General features: G+C 48.0%; 1 protein-coding gene across 1 annotated transcript in view; it reads left to right on the top strand.

Moving 5' to 3' along the window:
* TIPARP (TCDD inducible poly(ADP-ribose) polymerase) overlaps positions 1-15,348 on the top strand; it is a 30,766-nt gene continuing 15,418 nt past the window's right edge. Inside the window, exons 1-2 of the mRNA XM_081910961.1 lie at positions 1-452; positions 3,458-4,391. Of these exons, the coding sequence (XP_081767087.1) occupies positions 194-452; positions 3,458-4,391 (1,193 nt within the window). The 5' untranslated portion in view covers positions 1-193. The remainder of the gene's footprint in view (positions 453-3,457; positions 4,392-15,348) is intronic.

Here is a 15,348-nt window from a genome sequence, read left to right as displayed (position 1 = left end):
GCAGGCGAGGCTTCGCTTCGCATGCAAAGCTCCACCCCCCGACGGTGCACCCCCCGGCCGGGCTGAGGGCTTTTCAGGAAGCGGTACTTAAAACGGCTCCAGAGGAACATGTGAGAAGCAGTCGCCGCTGGAATCCGAAGGGCGAGGAGGAGGAGGAGAGGAGCTGCAAGGGGAATGGGCGCCGCTGGGTCACATGCGGGAAGGGGCCGAGCGAGCGCCGCTGCCCGAGCCTGAGGTGCGCCGCCGTCGGGGGCAGAGCGGGCTGAACGCGGGGAAGGAGAGACGCCGGGGCTCCTGCCTCCGTCTCCGTCTCCTCTTCTGCCGGCTTTCCCTTGCTCCGTCGACGCCGGACCAGCAGCTGCCCTTTGGCTCGGGCTGGGCTGCTTCGCCTTGGGGTCGGTCGCCTTTGCTGCAGTCGGCCAGCGGAGAGGCGAAGCGAAGAACAGACTCCGGTAACTTCCTTCGAGGCTTTTGCTTCCTTGCTTAAAAAATGAAATGAAGAAGCTACTTGTCGAGGGGCGCTGAATTAAAGAGGATTTGGTGCTCCTTCGAGTGTTAATTTTTTTTTTTAAAGGGGGAAAGTCCTTTCTTGCTGAGATGATGATTTTTTCTTTATGCGCATTTAACTTGGAAGCGAGCGCTCTTGTATGCAAGTGCGGCTGGGCTTCTGAACAAGGACCGGGTTGCAGGGCAAACGGGCGAGCAAGGTGAAAAGTGCTCCCTCCCCTTCAAAAAGAACCTCGCAAATTCCAAAATTAAGGACTGGGTTGCGATTGCTCGCCCCACGCACCCGCCCCTTAAAAAATAAAAATCGGATGCTGCGGATCCTACTTCCAAGGAAAGAGTGGATTGCAGCCTTGAAGGGCGACCCTAGACGTGTTTTTCCCCCCCGAAGTGGGAGTCCCGCGGACTTCCACGGGACGTGCTTCGGAGTTGATGTGCATTGCAGTCCCCCAGGGGCTTCTCTGTCCGGGGAGGTGGGGTGAGTACATCGGGGCTGGGGGAGGGGAGGACTTAAAGGGCCTGGCCGAAGCAGACTGAGGGGGAGGGGGGTCGATCCCAGCCGTAGAGTCAACTCTTCAAAAAACGGAAGAGCTGTCGACTCCCCCTCCGGGCTTCCCGGCCAGTGAATGAAACCAAAGCGCCTTGCGCAGGAATTGGAGCGGAGCCTTCGGCTCATTGCAGGCTTGCCAAGAGTTTTTTCCACGCTTTCAGTATTGTGCATTCATTAATCTGGAAGGGTCGCGCACTGCGCTGCTGCCAGGATTAGGCCCTCTACCACTGCCACATCGCAGTATCCAGATCGCCCCTGTTGCACCATGCGGGGCAATTGTGTGCGGGGGTGACTAATCCGCGTTGAGTTTCTGTCCTCTGCAAACAATAGCTTCTCGGAAGGTGGTGCCCCTCCTATCGCTTGGGCAAAAACCTCTCGATGACCTTCCTCGATCCTGGTGTTGCAAAGCAGGGAAGGGAAGGGAAGTGAGTGACCGTTGAGCTCAAGGAACTGGAGACAGTGCCTTTTCTGCACTTCCTTTTTTGCTGGAGTCATCCTTGGCTTTAAGCGCCACACGGACTGCCAGGCTGTGGGATTTGCACGGAAGGGGGTTGGGGAGGCAGGCTAAACTGCAGTCCTAATCTGAATTCAATAGGACCTACTTCTGAGTAGACAAATGGAGAAAGATTTGACTTGGCCGTAACTGGCTTGAGAACATTCTTGTATGTCAGGACACATTTACCTAGGGCAGAGTAAGCTTCTCGTGAAAAAAAAATGCTGTTCATCTGGGCAGAATTTCAAGAAAATAAAGGCTGGCTTGTTCCACGATGAAAACGGAAGAATAGGTAGACCTTCACCCAGATGCTTAGGGAAGTTTTGAATGTTTGATATATATATATATTGTTGTGCTTTTAATATTTTGTTGGGGGCTGCTCAGAGTGGCTGGGGAAACCCAGTCAGATAGAAGGGCGGCATATGCCTAATAAAATCATTATTAGTTTTATTAGATGTGTATAAAGCAAACCTTGGCTTCACGAGCAGTAAGAAGTCCCGATTCTGAATATTGCACCAGTTTAATAGATGTTCCTTTGTAGAAGCCAGTCTAAATCTCTTTCAAATATATATTCATACTTTCTGTATCCCCAACCCTCTGTGCACACACTATATAACTTGTAAGGGTCTTTTCTAGCAATGTAGATACCCCAAACCGAGAGTTGTCTTAACCACCTGGAAATGCGGCTCATGATCTTCCAATTAAAATATTCCCAGGCGCTGGAGCATCGTGGCTTCTGTGTATGTGTGCTCAACCCCTACAAAACAACTTTTTTTCCCCCTTTTGGAAGCTGCAGTGCCGGAGAAAGTCCTGCAGGTGGCAGGGCAGCTTGTCGGCTCCTTCGCTGCTTAGTCAGAAGCGGCTGGTGCGTGTGATTCAGGCGGGATGACTAGCTGTTTGTGGGAATGCGAAACTACCTCAGAGGCTCGGGAGAGGGAACCCGCAAGTGGGGCGGCGGCGGCGCGCAGGGCGACCCGAGGGATGTGCGTTTCTTCTAAGGTCTCTTGAGGAACCCGCCCTTCTGGGGAGGAGCCGCTGCAAGGACAGTTTCGCATTCTCACATGCTCTTCTTACTCATTCGGTTCCGAGCTGCACACGGAATCTGGTCAACTTCCAGTGACTTGGGTGCCGGGAGGGGGAGAGATCTCCCTGCGTTTCCCTGAGGGAGAGTCTGTGTATGTATCTGTGGGCATGGGGTTTGGGAAGTCAGTTGGCATAGGTGTGGGGTGTGTGTGTGTGTCATGGGAACCAACTCCTAGGGGCAGAGGTCCCTTTGCCCCTGCCCCAATAAAATATTTGAGGCGGCCAGCTCTCTCCCCCCCCCCCCGCCAAAGTTGATGGGCATTGCCAATCAAATGGTGTTCATGTGTTGTGTCTTCTGATTAATTATGCGGGGCAGAGCTTACCTGGGGACATCCCCCCCAATATTTTATTCCAAGTTGGCACTCCAGGTGTGTGTGTGTGTGTGTGTGTGTGTGTGAGAGAGAGAGAGAGAGAGAGAGAGAGAGAGAGAGAGAGAGAGAGAGAGAGAGAAGGTCTGTTTGCATGGGTCTTTGGGAGACGAAAAGGAGCAGCAAGACTTCCATCTGTGTGAATAGGAAGGAGCCACAGTCTTTTGGCAGTAAACAAGAAAAGGTAGATCCCACTCTGTTCCAAGGATGTAAGTGAGGTAGGACGAAACAAATGTTGGTGTTTTTAGATAATGTATTTGCTAAGGACTGCTCACATGCTGTAAATGGGTGTGTTGTGTTTTTTTTGGGGGGGGGGGTGTGATTTTTGTGTCAATCCTGATCCCCGCTAGAAGGGAGAGGTTAACCTCTTTCTTTCTTCTTTCTTTCTTTCTTTCTTTCTTTCTTTCTTTCTTTCTTTCTTTCTTTCTTTCTTTCTTTCCCATCCTTCTTCTGCCCTAGGCGCCTGTGTGACTCAGAAGGAGACCCTCAAAACGATGGAAGCCGAACTGGGACCTCCCTGCGCAGTTCAGCCGGCCTGCTGCCAGGAGGTGCCGGGCTCCGCTCCTTCAGAGGCCTTTGCTATGCCGGCAAGGATCTCCGGAAAGATCCCGCCGGTCAGGCCTTGCTTCAAAAAGAAGGACGTGCAGAAGCTGCTGGACACAGGGGCACTGAGGGCTCTGCGGCCCATCATCACCACCTTGCTGGGGTCTGGCGCCCTGGATGCATTCCTCCGGCGCAGAGGACAGAAGAGCAGCCGTAGCAACTTGCATGAACCTGTTGCGAAGAAGGTCTCGGTGATCGCGGCTCCCTGCGCTCAGCCAGACAGCAGCATGGCGGTTCTGGTGGCAGGGACTTCGGACGTTCAAGGACAAATATCAGACGGGTCTCCTGACCAGAGTCAGGAGCAGAGTTTCACCTCCATTACCTCTTCTGCAAGCGAGCCATTCCAGGACCACTCCTTGCATGCTGCCTCCAGCGATGCTGCTGCCTTTCTTTCCTGCCCTGAGAAGATACTTGAAGGTTATCCTGTGGTGCTCCAGGACAACAACAGCAGCTTCTTGGGTCAATGCCACTTGAATCCGGTGGACAAGTTTGGAGATGGGCTTTTCCAGGACAAAAGTGAGGAGGCGTCCCTCGACCTTGTGTTTGAACTCTTGAACCAGCTGCAATATCACACCCACCAGAAGGACGGGGTGGACATCTGCGTGGATTTTCTGCAGGGGGTCTGCCTCCTCGGCAGCGATTGCCCCAGGCACCACACGGTCTTGCCCTACCACTGGCAGGTCAGGAGGACAGCCACACAAGTGTGGCAGAGTGTGACCACTGACTCCCAGGAGCAAATGGAAAGGCTCTACTGCAATCCGGACAACGACAAAGTCAAAATGAGATACCGGTGAGTGATAAGATGCCCTTCTTGCCTTAACTGTCATTGTGTTAAATGTAAAGGAATCTTAGCCAAGACTGGGGAACCCTTTTCTCGAAAGTGCATTCTTACATATAGCCTCTATTACCTTGAATTATTGACATACTAAAATTCCTTTGTCTGACTTTTAATTAGTAGCTTTTTAGGTGGCACGCCCATAATCTCTTCAAAAGTACCGATGTAATCTCAGGTGAGCTGATAACTGAACAGCCCAATTTAAACAGGCTTTCATTTAAAACAGGGCTGGGGGGCCTTGTGGCCATCTACGTTTTGGGAACTCCAACTCTCAGCAGCCCCTACCCAGCATGACCAAAGTTCAAGAATGCTTGGAGTTGTAGGTCAAACAGCATAGTTGGGGGGTTTTTTCATTGTGTCCAGCACCCAGCATTCATGGACCTCAGTGGAAACTGCCCAGCTAGATTTGAGAGGGTGCTTCTAAACCAAAACATGTGGATGCACATCTGATGAAGGGTTATTGGCCTATGTGCTTGAACTGTAAGAAGGCTGAGTAGACAGTAGGAAATAGAAGAACAAGTAAGTGGTGTGTTTTTTCTGTGTTACGATCTTGCTAAAACTTAGGGGCAGTAGAAGTGTGCTTTTGATGCATGTAAACAGCCATGGCGTTTGGACTTTAATCTTGGGTATCAAGATCAGGAACTACACACCCTTGGTATCCACACTTGCCACAAGAGAAGTGGACTAAACTTAACGCACTGGAAGAGTAGTCTACAGGGGAAGGGGAGAATCCACACATTACTCTTGAGTGAATCTTGTCCTATATGAAGAAAAGGAGAGCCCGCTGGGTCGGTACAGTGGCCCATCCCAATCCCAGTATCACAATGGCCAAACAGATGTCTATGAGAAGCCCCAAAGCAGAAAGCTGAACCCAACAGCACTCTGACTTTGATACCTGGAAGCTTGGTGGAGATAGAACCTAGTCACCATCATTAGTAGCCACTGAGACTGTTATTCCTCATGAATTCAAAATTCACTTTTAAGACAGTCAGTGGCTCTTGTTGGAATCAAATTCCATAGTTCATATGCCGTATAAAAAGGGGGGGAAAGTAATTTGTCATCTGTGCATCTTCCTGCATTCAGCTTCATTGGGTTTTCCTGGCTGATCAAAGGGTTTTCCAGGCTGATCAAAGAGAGCTGGCCCATGTACATGTTTTTAAAGGCGTAGTGAATCTGTTCCCTTGATTCCAAAGGATATATGGCTATTTTCAGACCCAGCAGAGTTGGTGATTGACACGTACAGCTCCGTGTAAATGGAGTACATCCTTGAGAAGAGCCAAGCGGGAGGAGGTCGCACCATATTTTCAAGGTGGTCCCATAACATCTGTAAAGCGAGCTCAACCACCTCGATCCACAGCCAAGCCACCAACCCAAAAGATGTGTGTTTGGAAAACACCACCACCCTTAGGAGCACTCACTCCACCATTTGGGGTCTGGCTGGCACGGTTGTGTTTTGGAAACAGAATAATAAACATTGCTTGGATTTCTTCCCTTTTTTGTGCCACTTGCTGCTGCACACAGGATGGAAGAAAATGTCAACGGAGCAGTTGTTCCTTTTATCTTGCACAGCTGAAAGAATTGTGGAATGTCCTCTTTTTAGCCAGCCTGCAAAGGCTGCCAGTGGAAGCCCTTGGAAGCTAAACTTTATGCCTTCTCTTTCTCCCTCCCTCCCTCCCCTGCTGCCTTCCTGTCAAGGTGGCATTGCTGCATCTCTTTGATTACTGCACATGTCTGGGCTCTTGCGAAGGAACACACAGTGTTCCGGATTCAGTCTGTGTACCTGCATCGTTCCAAAGGAACTGTGCCAATTAGGGTGTTCTGGCACTTTTGAAATATGAGCCAATCCCTTGTCACGCAAAGTAGTTGCAACTAGAGCAAACGGGTGGGGGCTGGGAGGCGTAAGGCAGGTTCTACAAGCATTCAGCCCTAGCCCTGGGCTCCTTGCCATTCAAAGTAGCTCCACTGCCGTGACTCGAGTGGACGCCCTGGTATCCTTTGTGACATCACAAGGCCTCCTGGGGCATCCTGCTGGGATTGCCTCATTGGCATCTGTAAAGAAACCACTGTTGCCCCAAGCAACTGGCTGAGTTGCTTGTGCTGTCAGGCTGGTCCTTCAGGCGCTGCCTGCAAATTCCAGACTCTGGCATGTGCTGCTGAACTGAGGCAGCAAGGGAACTCCTACAGGACTTGTGCTAACAAGGGAGGGAGGCAGCAGTGGGTTTTAAGTTGCAAGCAGTGCAGAGTTTAGAGGTGGGGGGGAGGCCTGTCTAATAGCAGGAACAGCTGGGTGGTTGAACAGTTGCCTGAGGATGTTGTGGAATTTCTCAATCTGGCATCAAGGAGAAGCTGGATGAACTTCTGTTGGGGATGGCTTGGGTCTGAGGAATCCATAATGTACATGTTGTAAATAATGAGCCTGATAATCTCTCCATCTCCCTTCAGACTGTGCAGTACTAAACCTGAATAAGTGGTTCAAGTAGCATTTTTGTTTGTGTGCCAAAAGCATTCTTCTTAATGCTTCAGAGCTGTTTGTGTTTCACTGTGGTTATCCAGAGTTTGGAACTTTTGCTTTGAAATCTGGGAGCAGGAGGAGTAGATCTAAAAAACCTTCATTCTGTTTTGTCACAACCTAGATAAAACGCTGTTCTTTCTTGCAAGTCAGCACCTGGTGCTAATCTTCCCTAGTCCCTTATCTGAACACAAGGGCTCGTTCTGCAGCAAAGTGGAGTCACTTTGGATTTATTACTTTTCCAAGTTGTGTAAATTATTACTGTCAGGGTTTCTGGGAGAGAGGAGGAGATGACAGAGGAGACGGAGAGCGAGTGGGAGGAGGGGCAGAAGGATGAGGAAGAAGATGACGGAATTCTGAGGGAATCCACGAGTCTGAGCAGCGAGTCAGAGGATTCTCAAAAGGGGGTTACCTTAATCAAGCAAAGGGGAGGAGAAGGGAGAAGCGGAGAGGAGCCCAGTGGAAGACAGAGGAAGCAAGAGACGTCTCAGCCGGAACGGAGTAAAGGGGGTGGAGTCGTCAGCCTCTCGGAGGGAGCAGGATTAGGAGAGAACAGAGAGAGGGGGTTGGAGCAGGGTGTTCAGCCGGAAAGGGTGGAGAGCAGAGCAGGGGGTGGTGTAGCGGTCGAAAGAAAGGTCAGCAGCAACGTACGCGCGCCAAGTTCAAACGTAGAGGCGCGCGGAAGTGGAGAGAGCTCAGGGGAGGAGCCCGGCCCTAAAGCCAGAAAGAGGGGGGAAGAGGCGGCAGAGGATTCAGCCTCAGGCGAGTCACGGAGAGAGGGAACCCAGGGGGGCAGGAAGACCCTGCGGAAAAGAAAGGAGAGGAAGAGGTGGTCTAGAGCCAGGCTATTAAGTTGGTGCGGAAGAGGGGAGGAGTCAGAGGGGACTTCAGCGGTCTAACGTGGCAGACGTACGGCCACAATGCTGAACTGTATGAGAAGCAGAAATCTTCAATAAACTTTTCCTGTAAATAAGCTGCAACGGAGTGAGGTCTCTTGTGAGCTGGGACCAGACCTGGGTGGCCGTGACAATTACTTTTGCTGTTGCTTAAATTGTAGCCAGGACATTGCTTCAACAGTTGCAGTTTCCCTGTGTGGAAAGACCTTCCATGTAAAGATCATCATGAAAGCTACAGGCAGTGCCCAACATTAGTCATGTTAGGAATGGACTCACTGAAATCAGTGGACTGAAGTTCATTGATTGCGGCTTCTCACCCACCCACCCACCCATCCATTCATTGATTGACACCCACAGAAATCTGCCTCCAAAGAAAACTTGTGCCTGTGATGTTTTATAATCACAAGTTGCAAGTCAGCATCAAGGCCATGTGTGAGGTACTGTAGAAACACCCACATGATTTTACACTTAACTGTGGCAACGTTCTAATTAGTTTCTTTCTAGCCCAACATTTATCATCATTTGCAGGGAAGACAAAATGTCACAGAAGTTCCCTTTTAAAAAGATTTCATCATACCAATAAATATTGCATTGCATCAACAAATTTTCTTCTCAATCTCCTATGTGTAAGATGGAAAAGCTGCCATCTTACACTAGGACTTCAGTGACTTCAGTTTCTGCTGCTAGGCTTTCTTTCAGGAAAAATCCCATTTCCCACATACTCCTTGTGCTTGTAGTATTCGTTGTTGTAAGGGAATTTTTAAACATAATTCAGACTTGGTGTTCAAGACTGCCTTTAATAGGCATAGGCAAACTTGGCCCTCCAGACATTTTGGGACTACAACTCCCATCATCCCTGATCACTGGTCCTGTTAGCGAGGGATGGTGGGAGTTGTAGTCCCAAAATGTCTGGAGGGCCAAGTTTGCCTATGCCTGGCCTTTAACCTCTTTTACAGGGTTGTATGGTTTCCTGAGGTGAGGCAAGAGAACTTCAGCTTCGGTATCTAGATCAAGGGTTGGGAACTTTTGTTTATTTTTATATTAAACTTGTATACCCACATATCCCAGGCCGGTTCACAACATAAAACTACAACACAAACAACCTTTGGCCTTTGGCTCCACCAGACTTTCCTGTTTGGAGCAAGTCAGTCACCCATCCTACAGCTGATGTCACACAGGTAATGTGTGAGGAGCATGATTGAAGGGATGGGCAGCAAGATTTTGCTTTAAAAGGATGCTAACTAATGCAAGCCTGACCCAAGTGAGACCCGTTACGCACAATGGCTCACTAGTCATTAAAGCAAAACCTGAAAGGAGAGAACTATCGGCACTTAGGGGGGAAAACCAAATACTGTAATAAAAAACCACACCCTGGGCGATGAATCAGAATGGTTTTCTGTTTCTCCAGAGGGTAGTAGGATGTGAACCAGTCAGTTCAAATGAAAAAAGGATGTAGGCTAAACATTAGGAGCAACAGTAGAGCAGACACTTCTTTGGTTTGAGGTTGTTTAAGCAAAGCCTGGATGGGGGCCACCTGTTGCAGATGTTGTTTCAGAATGCCCTTATTAGCAGAGGCTTAGGCTGGGCTACTTCTGAGATCCTTTGTGAACTCTGGATGTTTGATCAATCCAGGCAGCCCGGCAACTTCTGACTTAAAATGACTTAGGAATCTTGTAACTTTCAGAGACCCCTGCAAGTCTTTGCCCTGTGGTCAATGCAACTTGGCTTTCCCCTCTCCTCCTCAGATGTTGTGTCTCCTGGCAACTGGGTGCAGATAGTGGCCTGTTGCACCTGGCCACCTTGAGTGCCTGAGTTTGTTTTGCCAGAGCCTCCTGGTTCACATGGTTACCACCCCTGTTGGGCTAAAGCTATTAATCTCTCTTGGTCAGCCTAGCTTTAGAAGCTGAGCGCTAAAGCTTGCATGCAACAAGGAAATGTCTGTTTCAGCAGTTCCAGGAGAGGACAAGCTGTAGCCAGTCTCGGATAGTAACCAGCAGGGGGGTTCTTTTTTTTATCCCTTCCTTTGTTTTGAATACAGCTTACATGGCACAGCGACCCATCATTATGCTCTGTGTCCATAATATTGTCATTGTTTTGCGCTCCCAAGTAAGTTCGTAGGTCCTAAGCCATTGGCTCCCCTGGGGACTAAAGTACTTCTCTGTGGCTCACAAATGGCTTCTTTTTCAATAAGTATTGCCCCCTGCTTGTTCTAAAATGCGCATTTACTTATAGAGTGTTTGTGCCCTGCCCTTCAGCCAAAAAGGGCTCCCTTGAATGGCTTGTGTACAGTCAGTTAAAAAAACGGGAGAGTCCCTGCCTGCAGGTTTACACTCTGGAAAACACGACACACAAGGTAAAAGGGACAGGGAGGGAAGAGGGGGGAAAGCAAACCCAGGTACTAGTTCTTAGAGTAGTTTTTACAATGACCAACTGGCATAGAAACAGTTCAGGATAGATTGTGTGATACCTGCTCCCTCTCCCCCTTAATTTCAGGATTCCACCCTTTTCCTTTTTTTCTGTCTACCATGGAGTAAAGATGGGATACTGCCATATAAGCTCGCTGTGATGGAATGCAGGCATGTGTGCCCCTATTGTTGCTTAACACCTCATTCATTTCCATGGGGCCCTTACAAAAGAAGTTCCTGTTTTGATAAATAGGTAAGGGGACCCCTGACCATTAGGTCCAGTTGTGGCTGACTCTGGAGTTGCGGCACTCATCTCGCTTTATTGGCCGAGGGAGCCGGCGTACAGCTTCCGGGTCATGTGGCCAGCAATACTAAGCCGCTTCTGGCGAACCAGATCAGCGCACGGAAATGCCATTTACCTTCCCGCCGGAGTGGTACCTATTTATCTACTTGCACTTTTGAGGTGCTTTTGAACTGCTAGGTTGGCAGGAGCTGGGACCGAGCAACGGGAGCTCACCCCGCCGTCGGGATTCGAACCGCTGACCTTGTGATCGGGTAAAGATCCTTCGGGCTGTAGTCCACTTACCTGGAAGTAAGACCCTGCAAACAAAGTGCGGCTTGCTTTTGTGTAAAACCCTTATAGTTTGCACTGTAATGTGGTTCTAAAATACCCGCCATATTGAAGGACCTGAGGAAAAATAGCTAGGGTAGATACTGTTCTTCAAATGCAGAGTGCCATTGTTCTATTTCTTCTTCCTTTCTTTTCTTATAAATTTAGTTTTCAGAAATTCAGAGTTAATTTTGGGGGGCCAGCACTTGGCTGTAGTGCTGTTTGGTCCCCATGCTCATCTCAAGACAGATAACAAACATGCAGCAGAATTGAGATTTCCTGAGTTGGTAGGACAGAAAGCACTCGCCTGCAGGTAGAAAGCTAGCACATAGTGAACCACCCTGTCCTTGCTGCACTAATTCTCTGCTTAGCGGGACTTCTCATATTCTTATACAGAGGAACATTTTTTTAAAAATGCACTTGGAGTGATAAAGTCCATTTTCTACAACCTTAAGATTTTTTCACCTGTAGGTCCACTTCCCTGTGAAACACTTATTGGTTTCGTTTTCCTGCATTGGAAGAAGTTCAAACAGGTTTTGTTTTATTCCACTCTGCCAATCAGCTTTTCCAAGCTGCATTCATTGCTGTTCTAGCAACATAAGGTACATAGAACTACTGTCCAGGTGATGAGTTTGAGGTGTCCTCAAAACTTCCATGAAAAGAAGTGGGTAATAATACTGCCCAATATTATCAAGTTCATGCACTATGAATCTCTCCCCCCACTCCCTTTCCAATGCAGCTCACATTCTAAGTGGGAGAAAGTGGTTCTTAAATCTGTAGCATCTTGTTTTAAGTCTGCATGTTTTTCCGCTCCAAACACACTTCCTGGAGATGGGAGTTTGGCTTTGCTTTTGAAAGTTACAACTGAGTGATCTGCACAGCTGTCGAAATGAAGGAGAACAACCCCTTCTGAATAAGAACAGATGAATTTTGTGATGTTTTCTCTATCCACTCAGCTGTTTACTTTTGCTGGGTGCGTGTATGGAGGGGGGTGGAAGCAAAATATCTAAACAAGAAAGAGGCAAATGACTGCTGATTTCTGGTGTGCCGAGTTCCATCGAATTCTTGGTATCCTCCCCACCCCCCTTTCAAAGCCTGTATTTACATATGAAGCAAGTCTATTGGCTTTTTATCTTGTTTGGATCTGGGGAAGCTGTAGAAGAGGAGTTTCAGGGGAATTGTCAGCAGACTCCTGTTTACTCCTGTTACTATGCAGATAAGATTGAGGGGGGAAGCAGCTGTCACCTGGCTCCAGGTCTAGGTCATCCTGTTCCTTCCGTGCCATTCTCACAGGAAAGGAAACTGCACATAGGTAAACCTAATAGCAGCAGCCAATCAGGCTTATTAACCCTTGATTAATAGTCCTCCGAAGCAGTCTCTGCAGTTTATGATAATTGCTTTCCCCCCATAGCCCCGGTTGCTGCAGAACCATCATCGCCCCTTCCCACAAGCGCTTCTCATCCAGGGCAGGTGTCTCCTTGCTGCTGCTGTTGTTGAAGCTTAGCTGTGGAGAAAAGTGCTTGGAAAATAAGCGAGAGGTAGGGAGGAATGTTTCTGTGCTCCTCAACCTTTTGGGGGTAAAATGGGACTTTCTGCCCGCTCCCTTTCTATGCAATCGGGGTGGTTTCCATTGTGTTTGTTTAAAGCACCTCTTAGAGACTCATTCAGCGAGTTCAGTGCAGAAGCAGGCAGTAGTTATGTTCAGATGCTTAAAAAAACCCCATACTTTCCATTATTGCAAGACACTGTGCTTGTGGTAAATGGTTTCCTAGTGTTGTTGTTTATTAAATTTGTATACCGCCCTATACCCACAGGTCTCGGTACAGATGGACTTTAATTAAGGGTGAGAAAAATCAGGCAAGTATTTGCAAAGGTATTTGTGCTAAGAGTTCTCGTCAGCCTCTCTGCTACTTCTGTCCTGGCTCCAGTAGCCTTTGGGTGGAAAGCTCAAAGGCGTGGCACACCTGTGGACCAAGAATATACAGATTCTGTGCCAGTTGCATTGAGGTTTCTGGAACTTGAGAAGGTTAAGAGGGGTGACTGGAGAGCGGGCAAGGAGGAGGACACTGAAAGAGTGCTCTGTAAGGCAGAGGAGGGCAGCCTTTTGATCCCCCAAAGAGCCAAGCCAGAGGTTTTCACTGGCCATGGGTGAAAAGGAATGGTGCTTCTGCCTTTGCCAGAATGGCCGGCTGTGCAAGGAGTATGTCACCACTCCTCTTTCCCCTTAGGCTCTGGCTGGGAGGGAAAAACTAGGGCTATGAGCCAGTTATTTTGTATGGGGCGAGGGAGCATCCACAAACACTTCTCCATCCTTGTGAGGACAGGATGCTTTCCTAGTAGGCACACATCTTGTACCATAAAGCAGAAAGGCCTAAGTGCATGGAAGAAATGCGGTCCCTTAGCCCTGTTGCAGAATCCAACCTCAAACCTGAGTGTAGGAAAGATTTTATTGAGAATAAGAAACCAAAGGGGAAAGATGGAACTGTACTTTAAAGACAGGGGTGGCCCTCCAGATGTTTTTATGGGTCCAACCAACAACTCCCATAAGTGCCAACCAGTGTTGGGGTTGCAGTTCAACCATGTATGGAATGCAGCCTACTGGCTAGCCCTGTTTTAGGAAGCTGAGTGAGTGTTGAAAGATCTAGCTAACCTATGGAAGAATCATTGTGAGAGTTCACTACCCACCCAGCCTAGGTAGGATCAGCTTGCTCAGGTTGTAGACTCAGCACTTAGCATTTGTCAACGGTCAAAGGTAAGGGACACAGCAATAAAGGCATCACTGTTCTGTATTGATGGTGTTTGCAGCCAGGTGGCTTTGACTGACAGGTTGGGTGCCTGGCACAGCTCAAGGGCTTGGCTGTGCATATGTGGGAAAGATACACTAAGACACGGTTTGAGAAGTTAAGAGATAAGCGGCCAGCATGTTTATTAACACAGAAGTTTCCCAGCTTTGGCAATAGACATAATCTTAAAGGCCTTCGGACAGTTTGTGCGAAAGTAGTGGGAGGTTGTGGAATGGGGAAAGGCTGTGTAATTTGTATGCCTTCAATGTGATCCCCAAGCAGGATAAATCCATGTCAGCTGGGAGAGTTGGGAGCCTAGGGAAGGCTTCTCTTGCCTTCTGTATGAGGTTCTCTAGCAGATCCTGCATCACATAAAAAGTGCATCCTTACTGATAAGGTGATGTCTGTGAAGCTCAGCCTAAATCTGGGCATGAGCTGGTAATGTGAGGAACCAGCTCCATCTTTATTCTGATACAAGTGTGTTCCTGCCATTATGAATTCCTTGGGCAGATAAATAGTTTGTATATTTCTTTCAGCTTGACTAACCAGCCTGTTGGATAATCATTAGAATAAAACATTTTATTATTGGATTGGAGACTACTTGAAAAGTGACTTTATATTATAGAGAGGCTATAAGACCAAAGTTGTCAGTGTTTGCCAGATTTGGATTTCAACGAATGAAATGTATTAACATCTTCCTGTTCCTTTTGTGTTTCTGATTTTGGGAATCCTTGATTTCTTTTTTAAAAAAGATACTCACTTTTTAGGCACTCTTTTCATTTTGAAGAACACAAGTTAGGTTTGGGAAGCCAGAAACTTTGGGAAACTGCCTTTTCAGTACCCTGTGATTAGGACTGTGCACTGTGGCTTAAATAAAATCTTATGCCAAGAAAAGATGGATTCTGCATCCTATATAAATAATGTGCATTTCCACAAATGGAAGGCCTTCTCCTTTTTCAAAGGCAGCAAGCAATTCTGTGATCTTTGAGCAGAAACAAGGTCTTGGCCATTTGAAATCTTCCTGAGCTCTCCCCTGGCTATGAAGCCATTGTCAGGTACTGACCAGTCTCTCAGGTTCATCTATGCAAATGTATACACCACGAAGACTAAAAATGTGCATTAAAAAAAGATAAATTTAGAGCTCTGTGCCCAGTATCATATTCTGTTTTTCTGTGGCTTTGTGTAAACTATCAGAAAACATGCTACTCTGCCCAATGAAGCGTTCTTTTCTGAAAATCGCTGCACGGCCATGAAAAACCAACGTCCTTTCGGTTAGGCCCAACTCTCTTGCTTTTTGGAATGATGAATATCGACAACAACCTATTATAGCAAAGAAGAGTTTTGACTTTGCTGTTATGCAAGGAGCTCCGTTTTGTGCACTCTGGTTGCAAAACCTAGTTTTCCACTGGCCCACTCCTGCTGGAGCGGGAACTCTTATAGAAATTTCCTTTGCTAGCGCATTATTTTGACAGATAACGTTGGCAACAAAGCATGCGTGTCACTTCACGCAGAGAGGTGCCAGTGCCCTGGAAGCTAAAACTGACTCTAGCCCGTTCTTCCTCCTCTCCCGATCCTGTGTTGCGCGAGATGCTCACAGCCAGGAGTTGCACTGGCGGTGGGGACTTCTTTGGCTTGTATTTTTGCCGCATATAAATAGTTACTGTTGCTAGGCGAAAAGGGGAACAAAGGGCTTTGTGAACCAGTTTCCA

The sequence above is a fragment of the Podarcis melisellensis genome, assembly GCF_964234715.1.
Source record: "Podarcis melisellensis genome assembly, chromosome: 5".
Classification (NCBI taxonomy): domain Eukaryota; kingdom Metazoa; phylum Chordata; class Lepidosauria; order Squamata; family Lacertidae; genus Podarcis; species Podarcis melisellensis.
Note: the sequence above shows the minus strand (reverse complement) of the source record. Positions and strands in the feature narration are given on the sequence as shown.